At 49.0% G+C, this 16,952-nt stretch overlaps 1 protein-coding gene across 1 annotated transcript in view; it reads right to left on the reverse strand.

Moving 5' to 3' along the window:
- The window catches only part of LOC147216431 (retinoic acid receptor beta-like), a 56,708-nt gene that overhangs the window by 24,789 nt on the left and 14,967 nt on the right, over positions 1-16,952 (reverse strand). Inside the window, exon 3 of the mRNA XM_086177880.1 lies at positions 6,683-6,824. Within this exon, the coding sequence (XP_086034006.1) occupies positions 6,683-6,824 (142 nt within the window). The remainder of the gene's footprint in view (positions 1-6,682; positions 6,825-16,952) is intronic.

Genomic DNA, 16,952 nt, shown 5'->3' on the forward strand with positions numbered 1-16,952 from the left:
TATATGTCCACTGTGACAGCAGTGTGAGCACCACGGACCTTCTGCTACATCAACTCATGTTGTTGGGTCCGGGAAGATGAGTCTGAATCAGCGGACGAGGACAAGGAGGAATCCAGCTTGGACGCCTCCCAGAGACGGCATTGGAGACGCCCGCCAGCTTGTTGAAGAGGCGCGTCAACCGAGGGTTTCCTGCGTTTTACAAGTTTCCGTCAGAGAAATAATCCGATCAGAATAATCACGCTCATTTACCCCTTAACTTAAATCATTGAGGTATGATGGAATTAGAACAATGAGGCTCGACACAAACAGAACATCTGGCATGATTGAGGAAAAATTCACGGAGATCTGTGAGTCGGGCTACTGGTCATTGTTGCTAATCTTAATCGCATCTTTGCGTTATTGCTGCATGGGCTTCATTTCCTAATTAACTTCACTGTCTAATGGGAAAAAAATTGAATTTCACAGTAAGAAATTCGAGGGGAATAAAAATGAAACGTTTAAAAATAACACATTGAAAGGTCAGCGACTGTTAATATAAATATTCATTCATTCATCGTCTTCATCCCTCAGCCTGCCGTCATCTATTCCAGGTTTCACGAACCATCAGCGACCATGTAGAGAGACAAACAACCATTCACCCTGTCCTTCAAACATCTGAACAACCAGGGTCTCCAGTGAAGCTCCTGTGTGTGTTTGGAGTGTGGGAGGAACCTGGAGGAACCCCACGCAGACACGGGGAGAACATGGAGACTCCACACAGGAAGGAACCCTGTGGGATCCAACCAGGGACCTTATGGGAAATGCTAACTTCTGCACCAGTGTGCCGCAAAAACTACATATTATATTTGATTTGGATCCTATTTTGTCAGGTGGAAACACAGAGATTCTCCAGAGGTTATCTTTTCAGAATGCGGAATCCACCGGCTCCATCATGTGTCTCCCATTTAAGTAACGGAGGATTGTTTCTCCGCGGGGTAATGTTGTGCAAACGGTTGCCGTCATTGATCTGATGCCTCCAGGATGGTTGTGAGAAACCAGGCAGGCAGTAATCCTTTCTCACACCGGGCAAAAAGTAGGGGGATGGGATGCAATGATGGTGGAGAACGCAGGGCAACCCCCAATCTGTTAGTGTGTCAGTGAGCAGTGTTTGAACCGGCGATGAGGTTGTGGTCCACACTGAGGATGAAGAGCTACCGGATGTTATTTGGGAAGACAGCGTCCTGGCGGGCCCATCCCCGCCCGACCTGCCCGAGGCAATCGATAAGCAAAAACCCTCCCCCTGCGGGCTAGAGCATACTTCTGGATACATCCAGACGCACCATCGGGCAGGAGGCTACCAACAGATATGGCCATTTAAATGCCCGGTAAAAAGGAGCAGCGGGGAGCCTGAGCACTACCACAAAGAAGAAAGACCTTTATTGTCACATTCAGTTCTCTGCAGAGCACAACATCAGCCAAATTTGACCACTGCATTGAACCCATCTTGGATGAACCATGAGCAGAAGGCAGCTAAGGAGCAGACAAGGGGAGAAGTTTGGAGTTCGGTGTCTTGCTCAACAACACTTCTACAGGCTAGGTGGAACCGGGAATCCAACCGGGAATGTTCGGTTCCAGGGACAACTGGTCTAACCTCCTGCACCCCGACGGCCAAAAAGAATTCATACTTTATTAATCCCTCGCGGGAAATTCTTTCTCTGCAATTTTACCCATCATGGAAGAACCATGAGCAGTTGGCTGCCATCTAGTGGTGCCAGGGGAGCACTTGGGGTTCAGTGTATTGCTCAACATGACTTGGACACACTCAGAGGAGTCAGGAATCCAACCAGGAACGTTCAGTTCCAAGTCCAAGGACGACCGCTCTAACCCCTGCGCGGTCTTGCAATGAAGTACCAACCAGCCCCAACCCTACTTAGCTTTCCAGATCAGACAAGATTAGGCATGATAAGGGCGATATGTCCATAAACACAGCTCCAGGTGAGGGAGGCAGTGAGAATAGACCCAGAGGCGCCTGGGAGAACAACATCTTCAGTACCCTCTGGCCAGTGAGGCTTTTGGGTCCTGGCTTATACTCCTGTTCTGAAAACTGCTAAAAAAAGCAAGTGGATTTAGAGTCTCAAACAACGAGCTAAGAAAGAGCTACAAATTCTTGCCTGTGCTCAAAGCAGCAGCTCATGTGAGCAGTGTCTTCTGACTCCAACAAGTAGTTTGCTGTTAACTACGTGCAGTTTGGTATCCAACATTTTTCCTTTGGCCCCGTCCACTGGCAGCCCCGTTATTTCAATATTTAGGATGCCATTTCCCAGTGGGCGTGCTTGGGAGTCAATCCCGGAACCTCTGGTAAACATCAACATCTCCAAGGCTTTCCACTTTTATCCCTAGGTTTTTACTTTTGCTTCCAGATGCACTCCCAGCCGTCAAGTCAGACAGGAGTGGCACAGATTCTGCACTTCTAGTTAAAAGGAGTCGCGTCGCAGCCTTTTTTGGATTTGTTTTAAAGGTTTCTGTGAATGTTTCCTCTTACAAGGCAGGACACTGGTAAAGGCAGGAAAGCTTCTGACTGCTTTTCCATATTGTTTGGCTGACAAGCATCAGCGTTTCACATCCATAGATATCTATCCCAGTATTCTGAAGACATTGTAGACTTTAACTAGTCTTTATTCTTGGGATAAAAGCCTGTCGGGCCTAGCGGGTGTGTTTTGTAGCTGACTCCCCTCCTCTGGACATGGAGAATCTGCAACTTTCTTCTCATGTCCAAAAATAGCTCCAAATGGTACGTATCATGACTGGAACTGCAATCCGGATGTGTTTGATAACACTTTTGGACAAGAAGATTTGATTCAGGGTGCGTATATGCAGACAGCTGCACAGGAGGTTTTGGTGCTTCACATTGGATCTTTGTGACTGGTGAGCGTGTCCTGGCGTGGCATCAGCTCACACACCTCAGTGGCACTGGAAGACGGAGCTTGTGGAATTCTTGGGTTTTCAAGGAAGGTCTCCAATGTGAGATGTGACCGTCAAAATAAAGCTCCGGTCACTGAAAATTAGCTGGCAGCTAAAATCCTTTCCTTTTCAGCGATAAGGCGGACTGAAGGGGGGACCACCCTCTCGCCTTTGTCCTCTCCTGAATGGACAGCCACCTTTTTCGGAAAGCGCTGCCCGCCCATCTGCTCGTTGCCAGGCTCTCTGGAGTCCCGGCGAGCAGCAGATGTAGCGGCAAATAAACACCATCTATCCGCAGCCCATGTTGTGCCGCACTGCTTAACATGGCAGCGCTACAATACTGAGCGGGTGGGCGTTTGGGAAGAATGATAATTGTGTGTTATGCTAACGGTCCCCGCCGGATGGGGTTAGCATGGAAGAAACAGGGGGGGGCTCCGTGGTTTTCTCATCTTTGCTATTTCATCTTCGCTCACATGTCAGCAAATAACATTTGAACAAAGGAGCATCTGAAACAAATCAATATTAATTGCAAATATTGAGAATATTATTGATAATGGTATCGTTAATAATCCTAAAACGATGATTTTTGATTATGCACTGTGTGTTTGTCCTAGTTAGAAAGCCAATAAATTAACTTGGGAAAAGAAAATCAACTTATTTCACCTAAAATCAAGATTTGGCAACAAACAAATATGAAAAAACATAATTTCAACGGTTTACTCAAAGTTCTCTGGGCAAAACTACCTGCAGACATCACAAACCAATTGTACTAATAATTAGGGCTGTCAAAACGAATGCAAATCAATTGATTTGCAAAATTAACATGATTTAAGTTTTGAACGCCATGAACACAGTGACTCAAAATCCCCCAACTTTTGACTGCTGACGAGCTCTGCCTGGAGCCCCAACCCTCTCTGGGGTCACAATGACCTCCACCAAGATGGCCGAATTTGAAGAACACCTCGGCTTCTGGGTGGAAAGTTTGGGTCCGAACAACCCCAAGATGTGACGATGGGGCAGCAGGAAGCGGTTGTCATACTTTGCAGGAGGGAGTTTCCCTTCCAACGAAGCACTTCCTACCTAAAGTATCACTTCAGCGCCAAGCATACGTTAGCTAGCTCCGCAGCCTCCGTGGACAAACACTCGGTCCGTCTCAGCAGCCGGATAAAAGTGGACCACGTTCACGTGGAGGTCGGATTTGTTCAATCAAGGAAAGAGGTGGTTGGTAAATATGCTGGGATTGGTAGGTTTTTCTTATCTATTTCGCAATATGGACACCATATCTGCTCTTGGTTGAATGAAAACACATTTTTAAGGGATGTATGTGTACAGTTACACATATATATATTTACATAAATACATGTTTTTTTCTTCTACTTTCTTCTGCTTTTGCCCCCGCAAAATTAAAACACAATCAACAATGAACGGGAATTCAATGAATCGTGATAATCTAAATTAATCCACAGCAGCCCCCTGATTAATCCCATTTTAATCCTTTGACCGTCCTCCTGCTAATATATCATTCTTGAAAAATTGTCGATGAAAACTTTACGTCGACCGTTGGCTAAAAACTACTTTAAAATGACAATGAAGAACATTATTAGCATAGAAAATGCAGCTCACATGGGTTTGCGTGAGCGCACGCACACACACACACACACACACACACACACACACACACACACACACACACACACACACGCACACACACGCACACACACACACAAAAACAATCATCCCTTTGTGCTTTCCGAGGAGGGCAGCAGAATTTTCCCCACATGACAGTGCTGGTCCAGATGTTCTCCTGACATCTGACCAACAGGCTGCAGCGGTGGTGAACCTTCACCACTTCATCGCATTTGCTGCTGGACTTAGCAAACATCTACAGGTGTGCTGCTTGAAGGAATCCAATAGGTGGGACTTGAGGGTTAAAGGTGCATTGAGATAAGATAAACTTTACTGATCCCATAGGGGGAAATTCTTTAGTCACAGCAATGTAACAGTTATAAGTCTCAATAAATATGAATATAAATATAAAGAGACAGACAATTAGAAAAAGCAAAAGACATCCACAAATAAATAGACAACAGAGAGAACAACGGCAACAACATCAAGGATAAGAATGAACACAATGATGAAAAAAAAAAAGACGGCAAGGGTGAAAATTGTCTATGTTGTCATTTTGTTTTGGTTGTCTGAGTGACAACAGCAATGATGAGAACGAAATAAACAAAAATAGGCAGCACGTGAGTGGGCTGAGACCAACAAGGATAAATATGAGAGAACAGAGCATGACACGTGAATGGGTGAGGTAGTTATCGTCGTCATATATTTAAAGATTGTAAATTTTAATTAAATTTGAAGAAAATTGTAAAGGGGGAAAAGCTAACAGGCTAAAAGTGTGAGTGTCACTACTTCACCGGGGACCAAAACACACAGCTTTCAGGCCATGCTGTCAAGCACAATAACGCAGATGTACATTGACACGTTGAACACGGTGTTTCCCCACAAACTCCAGAAGTGGCGTGCCGTGAGCTGAACCTGAGCTGAGATGACTTGATCGCAGTGCACTGATAGCCTGTGATACGCAGAACATCGTACAACAGCGAGGGATTTGGATTTGCTGAGTTGAAAAAAGGGGCAGAAACATATCGGGAACCAAGACAGTGGACTTGATGGACTTGATCTTTCAGGAGCGTCCGATGTTTCGGACACAGCCGCAGCAGATAACTGGGTTTCTTTAATGCGCAAAATCCGAAAACACGGCGCAAACCTGACTGGTGGACAGGCAGGATCTGGGATGGGAGGCCCAGATGTGGATCTGCAGGCGGTTCAAAAACAAAGGAAGCCAAAAGACACCGGTATCAAGAGGACTTCTGGGTTCAGACGCCGTCTAACTTTTCCTTCTTCATGCTTTCACCGAGCTGGAGTCCGCTCCAGCTGGCCGCGCATCGGACGACGCCACCCATCACTGATGGCACATCAAACATGGATCATACCCAGACTATTCAAGCCATTGTGGAGATCAGTCCATATCTGCTGGCTGGCCATCTGGCAGATATAACACCGTATAGTACCAATAAACAACTTTAACGGCTGACGACTTCTTTTCTCGCCCCAAACCCATCATCGGAACTCCACATAATTCACATTTACCAAGCAGCAACAACCAAAGTCAAGAGTTCACTCGAGGGAACGGGCGTCTCCTTGCGATGAGAGGAGATCTGTGGCGTCTGTTAGCCGAGATGAAGAGCCTGGAAACAAACGTCCTGTTTCAGGTTGGAGGCAGGAAGGCGGGGAGGTGTGGTCGAGACGGGGAGAAGACGAGACATCAAAACAAAAGCTTGGCAGAAAGAAAAAGGCCGACTATCTGGCTCACGGTGTTTCCTTGGTGGCAGATCCAAGGCGCTCCCATTATGTTGTTCAAAAAAAAACTTTTTTTCTTCACTAGAATGCCAAAATCAGCGAATTCCACCTCAAATCGGCCTGTATAATCCTGGAATTAACTATTCTCACTGTGTCCATTTCTGGCCAAAAAACACCAGCGCCTGGCGGCGACCGCCGCACTGGAAAATCGGCATTGCGTTCGAAGCGATTGTCCCGAGACTCGGAAAGGGGAACCTTTCGAACCTTTTGAAAACCGCACTAATCCCCAAACGCGGTGGAGGTTTGCCGGGCGGAGACAGCAGAGCCCATCCAACACCACCCTCGACACTCTCGAGAACAACGAAAGGGAACTCACACTCTTTGGACATCCCCACGGTGAAGCACTTCTGTAGGCGGCAGTACTGGCAGCGGTTCCTGGTCACCTTGTTGATAATGCAGTTCTTGTCCCGGTGACACGTGTACACCATGTTCTTCTGGATGCTCCGGCGGAAGAAGCCCTGGGGAGAGGGAGAGACACAAGCGGGACGTTGAGATGTGTTGAACAGAACATCTCCACATTGACCTTACTTCCCTCCTGATCTTCTGAAGCCGTCTTTTGTCTCCTAATGCCGAGACGGTAGGTGTAACTACCCGTTAGATGTTTCGTCTCCTCGCCGTCATTAAGGTGGAGAGAAAAGTGGTGGATGGTCCCCTCCGGGAGCCGAGTGAAGCTTCAGATGCTGAGAGGGCACCGCTGGGAAACCGGCATAGGAGAACTTTGGGGTATTAAACAGCGAGGCTGCCGGTTGAACAGCTTTGGTTGATTTGCAGGCGTAGAACAACGCTTGAATCCGACAAGGTGACATTGAGTTTCTGCCGGAGACCAAAGACATTTTTTTTCCCCCTTTCAAAAGCAGGCTTTCATTTTGATTCACCGCTACAACGCTGGAGTTCCTGGATGTTAAGTGGCTCCTTCACTGCAAACAGCAGGTACCCGCCGGTACGAGCTCCACGCCGCTCCCGGACCACTATCACGGCTATGGACGCTCGCAGATAAGGAAATCGGTGGGGATCGCAAGGCTGGTCACAACACAGAGGTTTTATAACGTTTTAACTGAATGTGACACAGGAGATAAAACGACATACAATAAAGAACGTCGTCTTTGTATAACTGCCCGTTTTCCATGCGCGCCATCGTTCCACTCCGCTAGCCGTACGCCTACGTAGCTCAGCAGAATGATTACTTGACTAATAAAAGTCACCTGAAATCTGTTCCATCTGAATCTGATATCTGTTTTTTTTTCCAATCATTTGTTCGTTCATTCATTCATTCATTCATTCATTTATTCATTCATTGTCCATGCTACCTATCCTGCCCTCAGGGTTGCAGGTAGGTGAGCTTATCCCACCCGATCATACAGAGACATACAACCATTCACCTTCTCACTGGTACATCTGGGTTTCCAACGGGCCTCCTGCTTGTTTTGGTCTGACGTACAGCCATTCACCCTCTTATTCTCATGTCTGGAAAATTAAGAACCTCTGGAGAACCCTGAGGAACCCAACGCAGACAAGGGGAGAACATGGAGAATCTACACAGAAGGGAATCCAACCATGGACCTTCTGGCTGGGATGCGGAAAGCCCTCCCCACTGCGACCACCACGCCGCCCCAATCTACACTTCATTTTTATTTTCTATTTTCATTTCCTCAGGCATCCGTATTTATATTCACATCTCCCAGCACTGTACACAAGATCTGTATATTCTCCAGAGTCACATTAGACTCACGAGTACACCTGAGCCGCTCCACTTCCCCAAGTTAGACTTAGATAATCTGAGTCAGAGTTAGATTACATTCTGCTCTTCTGTCTCTTCTCACACAGAGCCTTGCAGAGCTGAAACCCAAACCCTGTTGCAGCGCAAAACCGGTCCTCTGAGAAGGCAACAGTGTGTACTGTTTAACATTCACATGAACTTCAGCCTCAACCTCCGACCCAGCAGAGGATGTTCTTCAATGCTCTCTTTTCCTTCCAGAATCGCTCGCAAAGGAAGAAACTTTTCTTACAGAAGCCCTTGGTGCAGCTGCTCAGCCGTCGCCCGAAAGACCTTTCCGAACCCAACAGGGGTCGGCAACCTTTACCACTTAAAGAGCCGTTTAGAGCCGTTTCCCAAAAGTAAAGAAAACACCGGGAGCCACACAACACTTTTGAAATTTAAAATGAATGAACATGGAATATAAGGTTGTTTTTTTTTTTTTTTTTTTTTTTGCCGTTATGCTTTGTATAAACAAAATGTGCTGCAATTTTTAAAAATCAATAAACAACTGCAGAGAAAACGAAATGACATTTCATCATACAACAATAGATTTTGAACTCCGAACAAAAGACGTTGGGTTGAAGGTTATATTTGAGAAAAAAACGCAATGTTTATTTGAGTCCTCTTTGTATTTATGATAAACAAGCTGAGCTTAAATGATCCACCGCCGGCAAACCAGAAATGCTGTCCTTTTACTGGCGTGCGCAGTCGCTTATCAGGAGCGACAAAAATATTTGAACACGTTTTATTTAGATGTAACAAGAGCACCATAATTTTCAAATTAAAAATTACACTTTGAAAAGTGAATAAAGGATAAAAAAAAAAGATTAAATACTCGTTCAAAAGCCATGGGGAGCCGCACCAGAGGGACCAGAGAGCCGCGGGTTGCCGACCCCTGGCCTAGAATGATGCTTGGACAAGCACCCCGAGCTGCCCGCTGGGTGGGAAGTAATCATGAAGACGGCGCGGATCCTCCTTCCGAGCGCCGGCGCACAAAGGAGGAGGCCGGCTGGCAGCAGAAGAGGAGATACTCCCCTGATTTCCCCCCTCTTGATATTTATCTGCCATCGCTCCGTCGTCTTTTCCAATAATCGTCCGTCATTCAGGCCCGTCTGCTGGCGTGTGTGTGCCCGAGGAGCTCCATCCGGCGCGCGGATGAGGGTTAAAATTCCATTTCCCAGGGCGGCCCGTGAGCGATGAGACCTTGCCTTTTCATTAGCGGAGCGGGATGCATGATGGGCGACATATTAGATCACGGGACCGAAACGGCTGACTCTGTAGCGCCGCATCTCGCCTCGGCCCCGGAGCATCCGTCAAGCCTCGGCCCGCCCGCCCAGTGGAGGGAGTCGCCGGCGACGGCGGCCAATGGCGCGCCGGCCGTGATGGCGCGCTGCGGATCCGAGGTCACCTCCCCCTCTGTCGGCATTATTCACTGTCTTAATAGAGGCCTTTATCCCCGCTCATGCAAGCCCGGGGAGAGGTGAGACATTACCCGGCAGGCCTGACGGATGGGCGCGGAGGCCACCTGCATTGCCATCAGCCGCCGTAGAGAAGTGTGTTCAGGTTGGGTGCAGGAGCCAAGGCAACGCAGGCACTTAAGTCATTCAAAGCTCAGAGCACTCAGGTCACTTAGCCTTGGAAATCTTTGCCAGTGTGTGTGTAGAAGTACCAGCAGGAGGTTGTGAGACTCCCTCATCTATTTAGGGATGTTTTGCTGACAGCCTGAGGCCTGAGCTAAAGTCATACTCCCTTTTCGTTGCTCAGGCTACAGCCTCTTTTTTACCTCGGGTCTCAAAGCGCTTCACTCCCATTCACAAACACCGTCTGCTGCCACACAAGGCGTGATAGGATCCAACCTTCTGATTGGAGGGACATGGCCTCCAGAAAGACCTAAATCCTGATTTTCCTTGAAATACGAGCAGGGCAGGAAGTGCTCCCAACCTTCCACGACTTCTCTTCGGCATTGTCCGAACATCTGAAATAACTCTCATCGCAACAGAGACAGACGGTCTGGTTTTGAAACCGCTCTTGCAGAGCTCTGGTGCTGCAGCCGCCTCCGACAGGGAAGGCGTCTGATGAAACCGGCGGGCGCATATTACTTGCCCGTGATGAAGATGCAATTCACTCGGCAGGCAGGAAAGTCTGCCAGCTGAAGATCAGCGAGGCAGGGCGTTTAAAGCCTGGCTGCAGGCTTTCCTGTCACCAGGCTGTGGAGTTCTGAAGAGGAGACACCGATGCACCGCTCTGTCAGGCTATTAATACAATTAGATTGCTTTTTCCATGATGCTGGTTTCGTCACGGAACGAGTCCTTTGTCGCAAACTGATGGATCAATAAGCCCTGGTTGTGCAGGATGCAGCCATCTATTAGCTCAGCGGTAGGAACCATGACCCAGGTGGCGTAGGAAAAACCGGGACAGAAGGCTCCTGGCAGTGGTTTAGGGATGGTCCTGCATGGCGGGGGGACTCTTAGCCCAAAGTTTGGCCCAGAGAAAGTTGCAGAACCTCTGAATTTCAAAATAAGGATCTGAAAATATGTGAAAGCGTTGAATATATTAGTCTGAACTGTAATTGAAGGTCAGATGTGATAAAGGTGAACTCGGGCCCTTCTTCCCAGCGAAGTTTTTGGGTGAAAAATGCAAAAAATCTGACCTTTGAAAATGTCTCCATGGAGACGGAGGAGGGTAATAGGCAATGCTTAGAAGGCGTCCGTGAGCCCCCAAGGTAGTCACCGGCCGGCTGCGCGTTGGTCGAACAACAGCACGGAGACGAGAAGCGTTTAATTCATCACAGCACAGCTGGTGGCCTGTCACGTGTACTGCAGCAGTCTGCCGTGCATGGAGACCGCTTAAAAACATCGACATCTTCACACGGAACTACTTCCGCTTCCTGGACCTCTTCAGTCGGTTCGTCTATCGGAGGAAATCGTCGAGCCTCCGCAGCCAATCAGAAGAGAGCCTGCCGACTGACAGCCCCTCCATGGCGCCGGGTCTCCTCGCCTCGCTGTATTTAACACCAGGTTAAGATGTGTGGCGGGGCCACCGGGGCGGTGGCGTTCAGCCACCCACGACACGAAGCCACTTCCCCCGATAAAGCGCCGCCTGAGCCGGGATCATTATCTGACATGTTGTTATGTTAATGGGCCGGGGATAGAGTGTCGGGCCGCTGCCCTGTCGCATTAGCCCTTCTCATTTACAGATTAAAAAATGAAAGCGCTGACCATTAATTATTTACCTCCGGCCCGAACCCTGGCCCACCTGGCCTCCTCCTCTTTCACTCCCCCGCTCTCCTGCCGCTTGCTGTCCTCGCCCTGCTCTTTGTGCGGTCCCGGCGTTCAGGGGAGCGGATTAGCTTTCGCTCTTAATTGTGCCGACATCTTATCACTGCCATGGAAAGTGGAGAGGACACCATAGACCCCGGGGGGCGGGGGGCTCCAGAGGGGTGTGTGTGTGTGTGTGTGTGTGCATGTGCGTGGCGATTACTTACAGCTGACTATGAGGATGAAAGATACATTTATTAGTTATCACTATTATTGAAGTGTTCAGTGTCTTGCCTAAGGGCAGTGGGGGATTAAACCGTCAACGTTCTGGTCAGAGGACGCTAACCTTCTTGACAATTCCGAAGGCCAAAATACAATTGGCATAAAATTTCGACACATTTTTCATCTGCATTTTTTCCAGTTTTGCAGTGGTGCGCAAGACGGTCCCTGGTCGGAGGTCCCACAAGGGGCCTCCCTTTGGGGAGACTCTATGTTCTTCCGCGGGGTTCCTCCAGGTTCTCCGGGTTCCTTCCACAGTCCAAACATGCAGGAGGTTCACTGGAGACTCAGATGACGTGTGAATGAATGAATGAGTAGGTGGCTGTACATGTGTCCGTATGATTGGTCCAGGGTGAAGCCCCCCCCCGACTGTAGTGATACTGAGAATGAATGAATGAATGACTGAAAGGTTTCATTTTTTTACACGCTATACTTCAGACTGCCCCTGACAGAATGCCTGAACTCCACTGAAAACAGCCTCTGATGGGAAGTCGATCATCTGCTCTGTGGAAAGCTAAGGTCCTACAAGGTTCCGGTTCAAACGAGACCCGCTCGGTAGAGATTTAAACAGAAAGAGAGAGATGCTTTCTTTCTCCTCTGCGCACCAAGAGCTGAAATCCACTCAGGATCCATCTGAGCTCATGAAGCACAGGGATGGACCGGGAGACTGAGCAGGGTGCAGAAAAAAGGAGGAGGAGGAGCGATACCTGGTGCAACTCATCCAGCCTGCTCTGAATGGCTGTGGACTCGGACGGGGGGCCAGAGGCTTGAAAAGACGACGCAGGGGAGGAAGGAGGGGGAGGTTTCAGATCACCTGCCTCTCCACAGATACCCCACTGTGGCCCTTTTCTTCAGGTCACCGCTCGCCATTCAGAGCTCGTCTTTCAGCCCCCAGAGTTGGCAGGGGCCCCCGGGGTGACCAGAAGCCACATTTAAGCCTCTTTCTCCCTCCGATGGGACGGGAGGTCCTCCTTCTGCTCGCTTACACTCCTGCCAAACAGACCTGTCGCAGGACCCTGAGAAACCAAGCAGCGACCAAGCAGCATCACCCAGAGGTACTTCTTGACAAATGTATGCAAACAAGGAAAGTACCGGATGAGGATTCCCCTTGCTGGAGAAGGTAAAGAGAAGACCAGAGGCAGATGAGATAATAAAAATAAGCAAGAGGCACAAGAAACAAAGGGTTTGCAATGTAGAAAAAGAAAGGAAGGAAGTGAATGAATGGATGAAGAATGCCTGGGAGTTGTTGGAGGACAAGAGGCTACAAGTGAGGACAAGCAGGGAACGATATGCCAAAGATAAGGACCTTGGCGGAAAGTAAAAAATCCACATGTGTTGAGGGTCAAGTGCCGTCGGTGATCAGACGGGCTTTCCAGCCGTGACCTCAAATTATAGGTGTGACCCCCTAAATACCTGCTCCAGCCCCAGCACCCCTGGGGAGGCCTGAAAATGTGCCATTTCATCAAACCAACCGGATGGATTTAAATGTTGCCGCTGAGTCGATGCTTGTATCAGCTAGACCGGAAGACAACGGCCTCCGCATGGCATGTAACCTCCATAGCGATGCACCATGGTCCTATCAGAGCCGTCTCCTGCTACGGCAGGGAGATGACGGCACCCCAGATGTTGGGGGGTATAGGGGCGACTGGTGACCAGACACTTCCTACTTCCGTTCCTCCAGGAGCAGACGGAGGTCAGATGGCGAGCGCCGCTGTGATTCCAGTCCGGTGGCGCATAGCTTTCTCGCACCCAGGGGGACGGCTCGGGCTCCTCAGCCAACTACCTCTAATCTGTGTTATTACGTCCGAATCTGTCTTCTGACAATTGTGCAGACTCCACAACACGGTTTCGTCCCTCACTTTCAGCAAACCATCCCCTACATCATTCTGCAGAAGCAGCAGGGAAACAGACGTGAAGAGCTAAGGAGGAGCTCAGGAGGATGTCTGAAGGAAATCTGAAGGGGTGAAGACCATGCAAAGAGAGACCGTTGATCAAGTGAGCGTCAGCTGGAAATGAAAGAACATGTCGAAAATAAGAAGTGTGACTCAACAAGCAGCGCTGGCTATAAATTGTGAAAAAGCTCTTTCACCACTCACAAAAGGACATAAACGATACACATCATCATCTGATTAGCCTACAAATTCTCAAATGTGGAGTAGTTTGCAGGTGTAAGCAGCCCATCATCTGCACACGCCATAGGCATCTGAGGGCATCAGCAGCTGATGTCTGCTATGATTGGCACGCTCGCCTTTACGGCAGTTCCCCTCAGGGAGAGAAGATCTCCATGCTGGCCCCGGGTCTGCGTGGGGTTCCACCGGGTTCTCCGGTTTCCTCCCAGAGACCAAACTCATGATGGAGCCTCTCTGGAGACCCTACGTTGTCCAGATGTGTGAATGAGAGGGTGAATGGTTGTCTCTGGCTGATGTCTCCATCTTTGGCCCCCCTGAAAAACCCTCCTCAGCCGGGATAGGCTCCAGCCTCCTTGACTGCAGGATAAACTGCACCGTGGATGAATGGTTGGATGGCAAATGTCCTGAATCCATCATTTTCTGGATCAGACGCTCTCTCAGTAGCCAATTCATCACCTGGCATACCATGGCCTCCTCCGTGATGCCGTCACCGTCTCATTTCCTTCACAGGCCATTGACGAGCTTCATGAGGACGCCACTAAACAGGAGTGAACAGCGTGTTTCCGTGCCAAAAGCGCACTTCTGATGACCTTGACTTTTCATGGACGAGCCTGAAACAAGTGACGGGCGATCGGGATCAGCATCTTAAACAACGAACTGGGATTCAGACATGGTTCGTGTCAACTTCTGAACATCTGACTGGACACATTCACCATGGGAGAGGTTCCCTTCACTCTGAACACTTTATATACGAAGCTGTTAATGCACTTTGAAGCACTGCAGTGAAAGGAAGGGTGCTGACTGCGCGCAGATGTTGAAACCACCGCAGGAGGTCCTCGACCAACGTCGCACTCCACTGGCGGGGTTTTGCCTTCATGGTGGCAATAAGCCATAAATAATTTAAAGAATTCATTTTAAGTCTGTGGAACTTCTCAGTCATCCAGGTCGTGGTGAGTTCTTGTCCGAATCTTCTTGTTGTGGCTGCTGGACTTGGATTTCTTCACTTTTCAGATGTTTCAGCCCTCATCCCAGAGGCCTCTTGAGATATAAAGACTTTGGGGTGAGTTTCCAGGTCTAGGTTATGGTGTCCCGTTATGTAATTGGAAGAATCGAAGGTTAGACACTAGGTCTAATGCTGTGCTAATGGAGGTGCCGTTCTTTGGGAACTAAAGAGCAGCTCTTGTGGATTACCTGGACTGGAATGTGAAAAGATAAAGCTGAACATAGGAGTGAAAGCTGTTGATTACATGGACTGAGACTCATGTGAAAGTTAGCGGGGCTGCTTCTGGTGGTGGATCCTTCCTGGTTGAACCTAATTTCTGCTGATCAACTCTTCCGTTTACATAACAAGTCATCATAACCCGGACCGGCCCGAAACCCTGGACACTCCCCACAGGTCATTAGAAGTGAGGAAGCCTCTGGGATGAGGGCTGAAACGTCTTCAAGTGAACAATTAAAGTCCGGTTGCCAGGACAAGAAGATTCGGACAAGACTTCATTTTAACTTGAAGTGGGGTGACGGGAAATTCCGACATCTCGGGTGAACCTGTTTGTGAGGGCAGGGGAGGAACAGGGTTTTGGGGTGCCAGGGTTTGCTCTCTGGCTCCCATCTGCTTTCTCTATGTTTTTTTATGAAAGTCATTTGTGCCATTTCTTCCTCTTGGGCTTTTCCCCTTCAGGGGTTGCCACAGCAAATCCACCTTCTCCATCCAACCCTATTCTCTGGCTCCTCTTCGTATCTTCATATCCTCCCTTATCAATTCCCAGGGATTCCCAAACGTCCATCAATCTTCTCTTTGGTCTTCCTCTAGATCTCCAATTCCAGCCTGACCCAACCATCTCAATCGATGTCCAAAACCTCTAACATGTGCTGTCCCCCCGATGGACTCATTCCTGATCCTATCCATCCTGGTCACTCCCAAAGAGAACGTCAACATCTTTATCTCTGCGACTTCCAGCTCTGCCTCCTGTCTTTTCGTCCCTCACCTCCATCCAGATGAGAGACTTCAGGGCGTTCCAGGTCAGGTTCCGGACTTGGGAAAAAGCGTTTCATTCACCGGGTGAGATCATGGTTGGAAGTTCTCTGCAATCGGACCTCCTGAATCCACAGTGACGTTGGGGAAACTCAGAGGGGTCGTGATCGGTGACATCTGTGTTAAGACCCCTGAAAATGATGCCACGGGATCTATTCAAGCAAGAGATCCGAGGCCTCCTCCCTGCACCAGGGCTCGGAGCTGCGGCAGCCGAGGAACTTTTCTCCGGGGCGAGCGCCGCTTTGTGTTTTCTTCTGAGAGGTCATGGTGCCCCTGCTTGTCAAACCAGTTCCATCAAGCTAATCCTGCTCCGTCCACACCTCACCAACCCAACTAGCGAGGAGGAGGGGCTCCAGTTTTGTCTTCACGGCTATAGAGCTGTCACAGACAGATGCTTCTCCCTAGCCGTGAGGGGGGGCTTATGCAAAACAATGTCAAGATGACACCTTCTTCGCTGTCCTGCATTTGATCTGCAGAAGAAAAGCAGCCTTCCGCAGATCCATTTCCAGATCTCCTCATTTTTTAGTGCCGCTCTCCTCGGAGAGGCTGCGTTTTGTCGAGTTTTCCCCTGGAGCTGTCCAGAAGGGACGCGGTTTAGAGCGCGTCAAGCGGACAGGACGTGGACGAGGTGGGCTGACTGGATGCCAAGATCTGCTGCATATGCATGGGCTTCTGGAGGCCCCATATGTCCACACCGACACTTTAACAATTCAAATCAGCTCGGCGCTCTCGGGGCCGATCTGGGGGCCACCGCCACGGTGCAGCATAACTTTCTTACAAGTACGACCATTGAACAAGTCCGAACAGCAGCTCTAAGATCTCGCTAGATGAGTCTCGCTAGTTTCACCTCAATGAGTCAGCGTGGAAAACATTTCCAAAGTGAGCAGCAGATCTGCCACGGCACAAGGACGGAACAGATAAAACAGATTTCCTGGAAATTAACAGAAAGTAGGTTTGTTTCAAAGACCAGCTCAAAACATAAAGCTGTGAAGGAAATAAAGCTGTGTGCGACACATGGATACATGGGGGAAGCAGAAGAGTAAAGATGTTCATTTCAGTCATAGAGACACTCAGGAAAAGACAGGAGATGAAGATGTGGAGGTTCCTCTTTTGGGGTGAGGAGGATGGAGAGG

The sequence above is a fragment of the Fistularia commersonii genome, chromosome 30 (genome assembly GCF_037954325.1).
Source record: "Fistularia commersonii isolate RoL2024-O1a breed Wild chromosome 30, RoL_Fcom_v1.0, whole genome shotgun sequence".
Classification (NCBI taxonomy): Eukaryota; Metazoa; Chordata; class Actinopteri; order Syngnathiformes; family Fistulariidae; genus Fistularia; species Fistularia commersonii.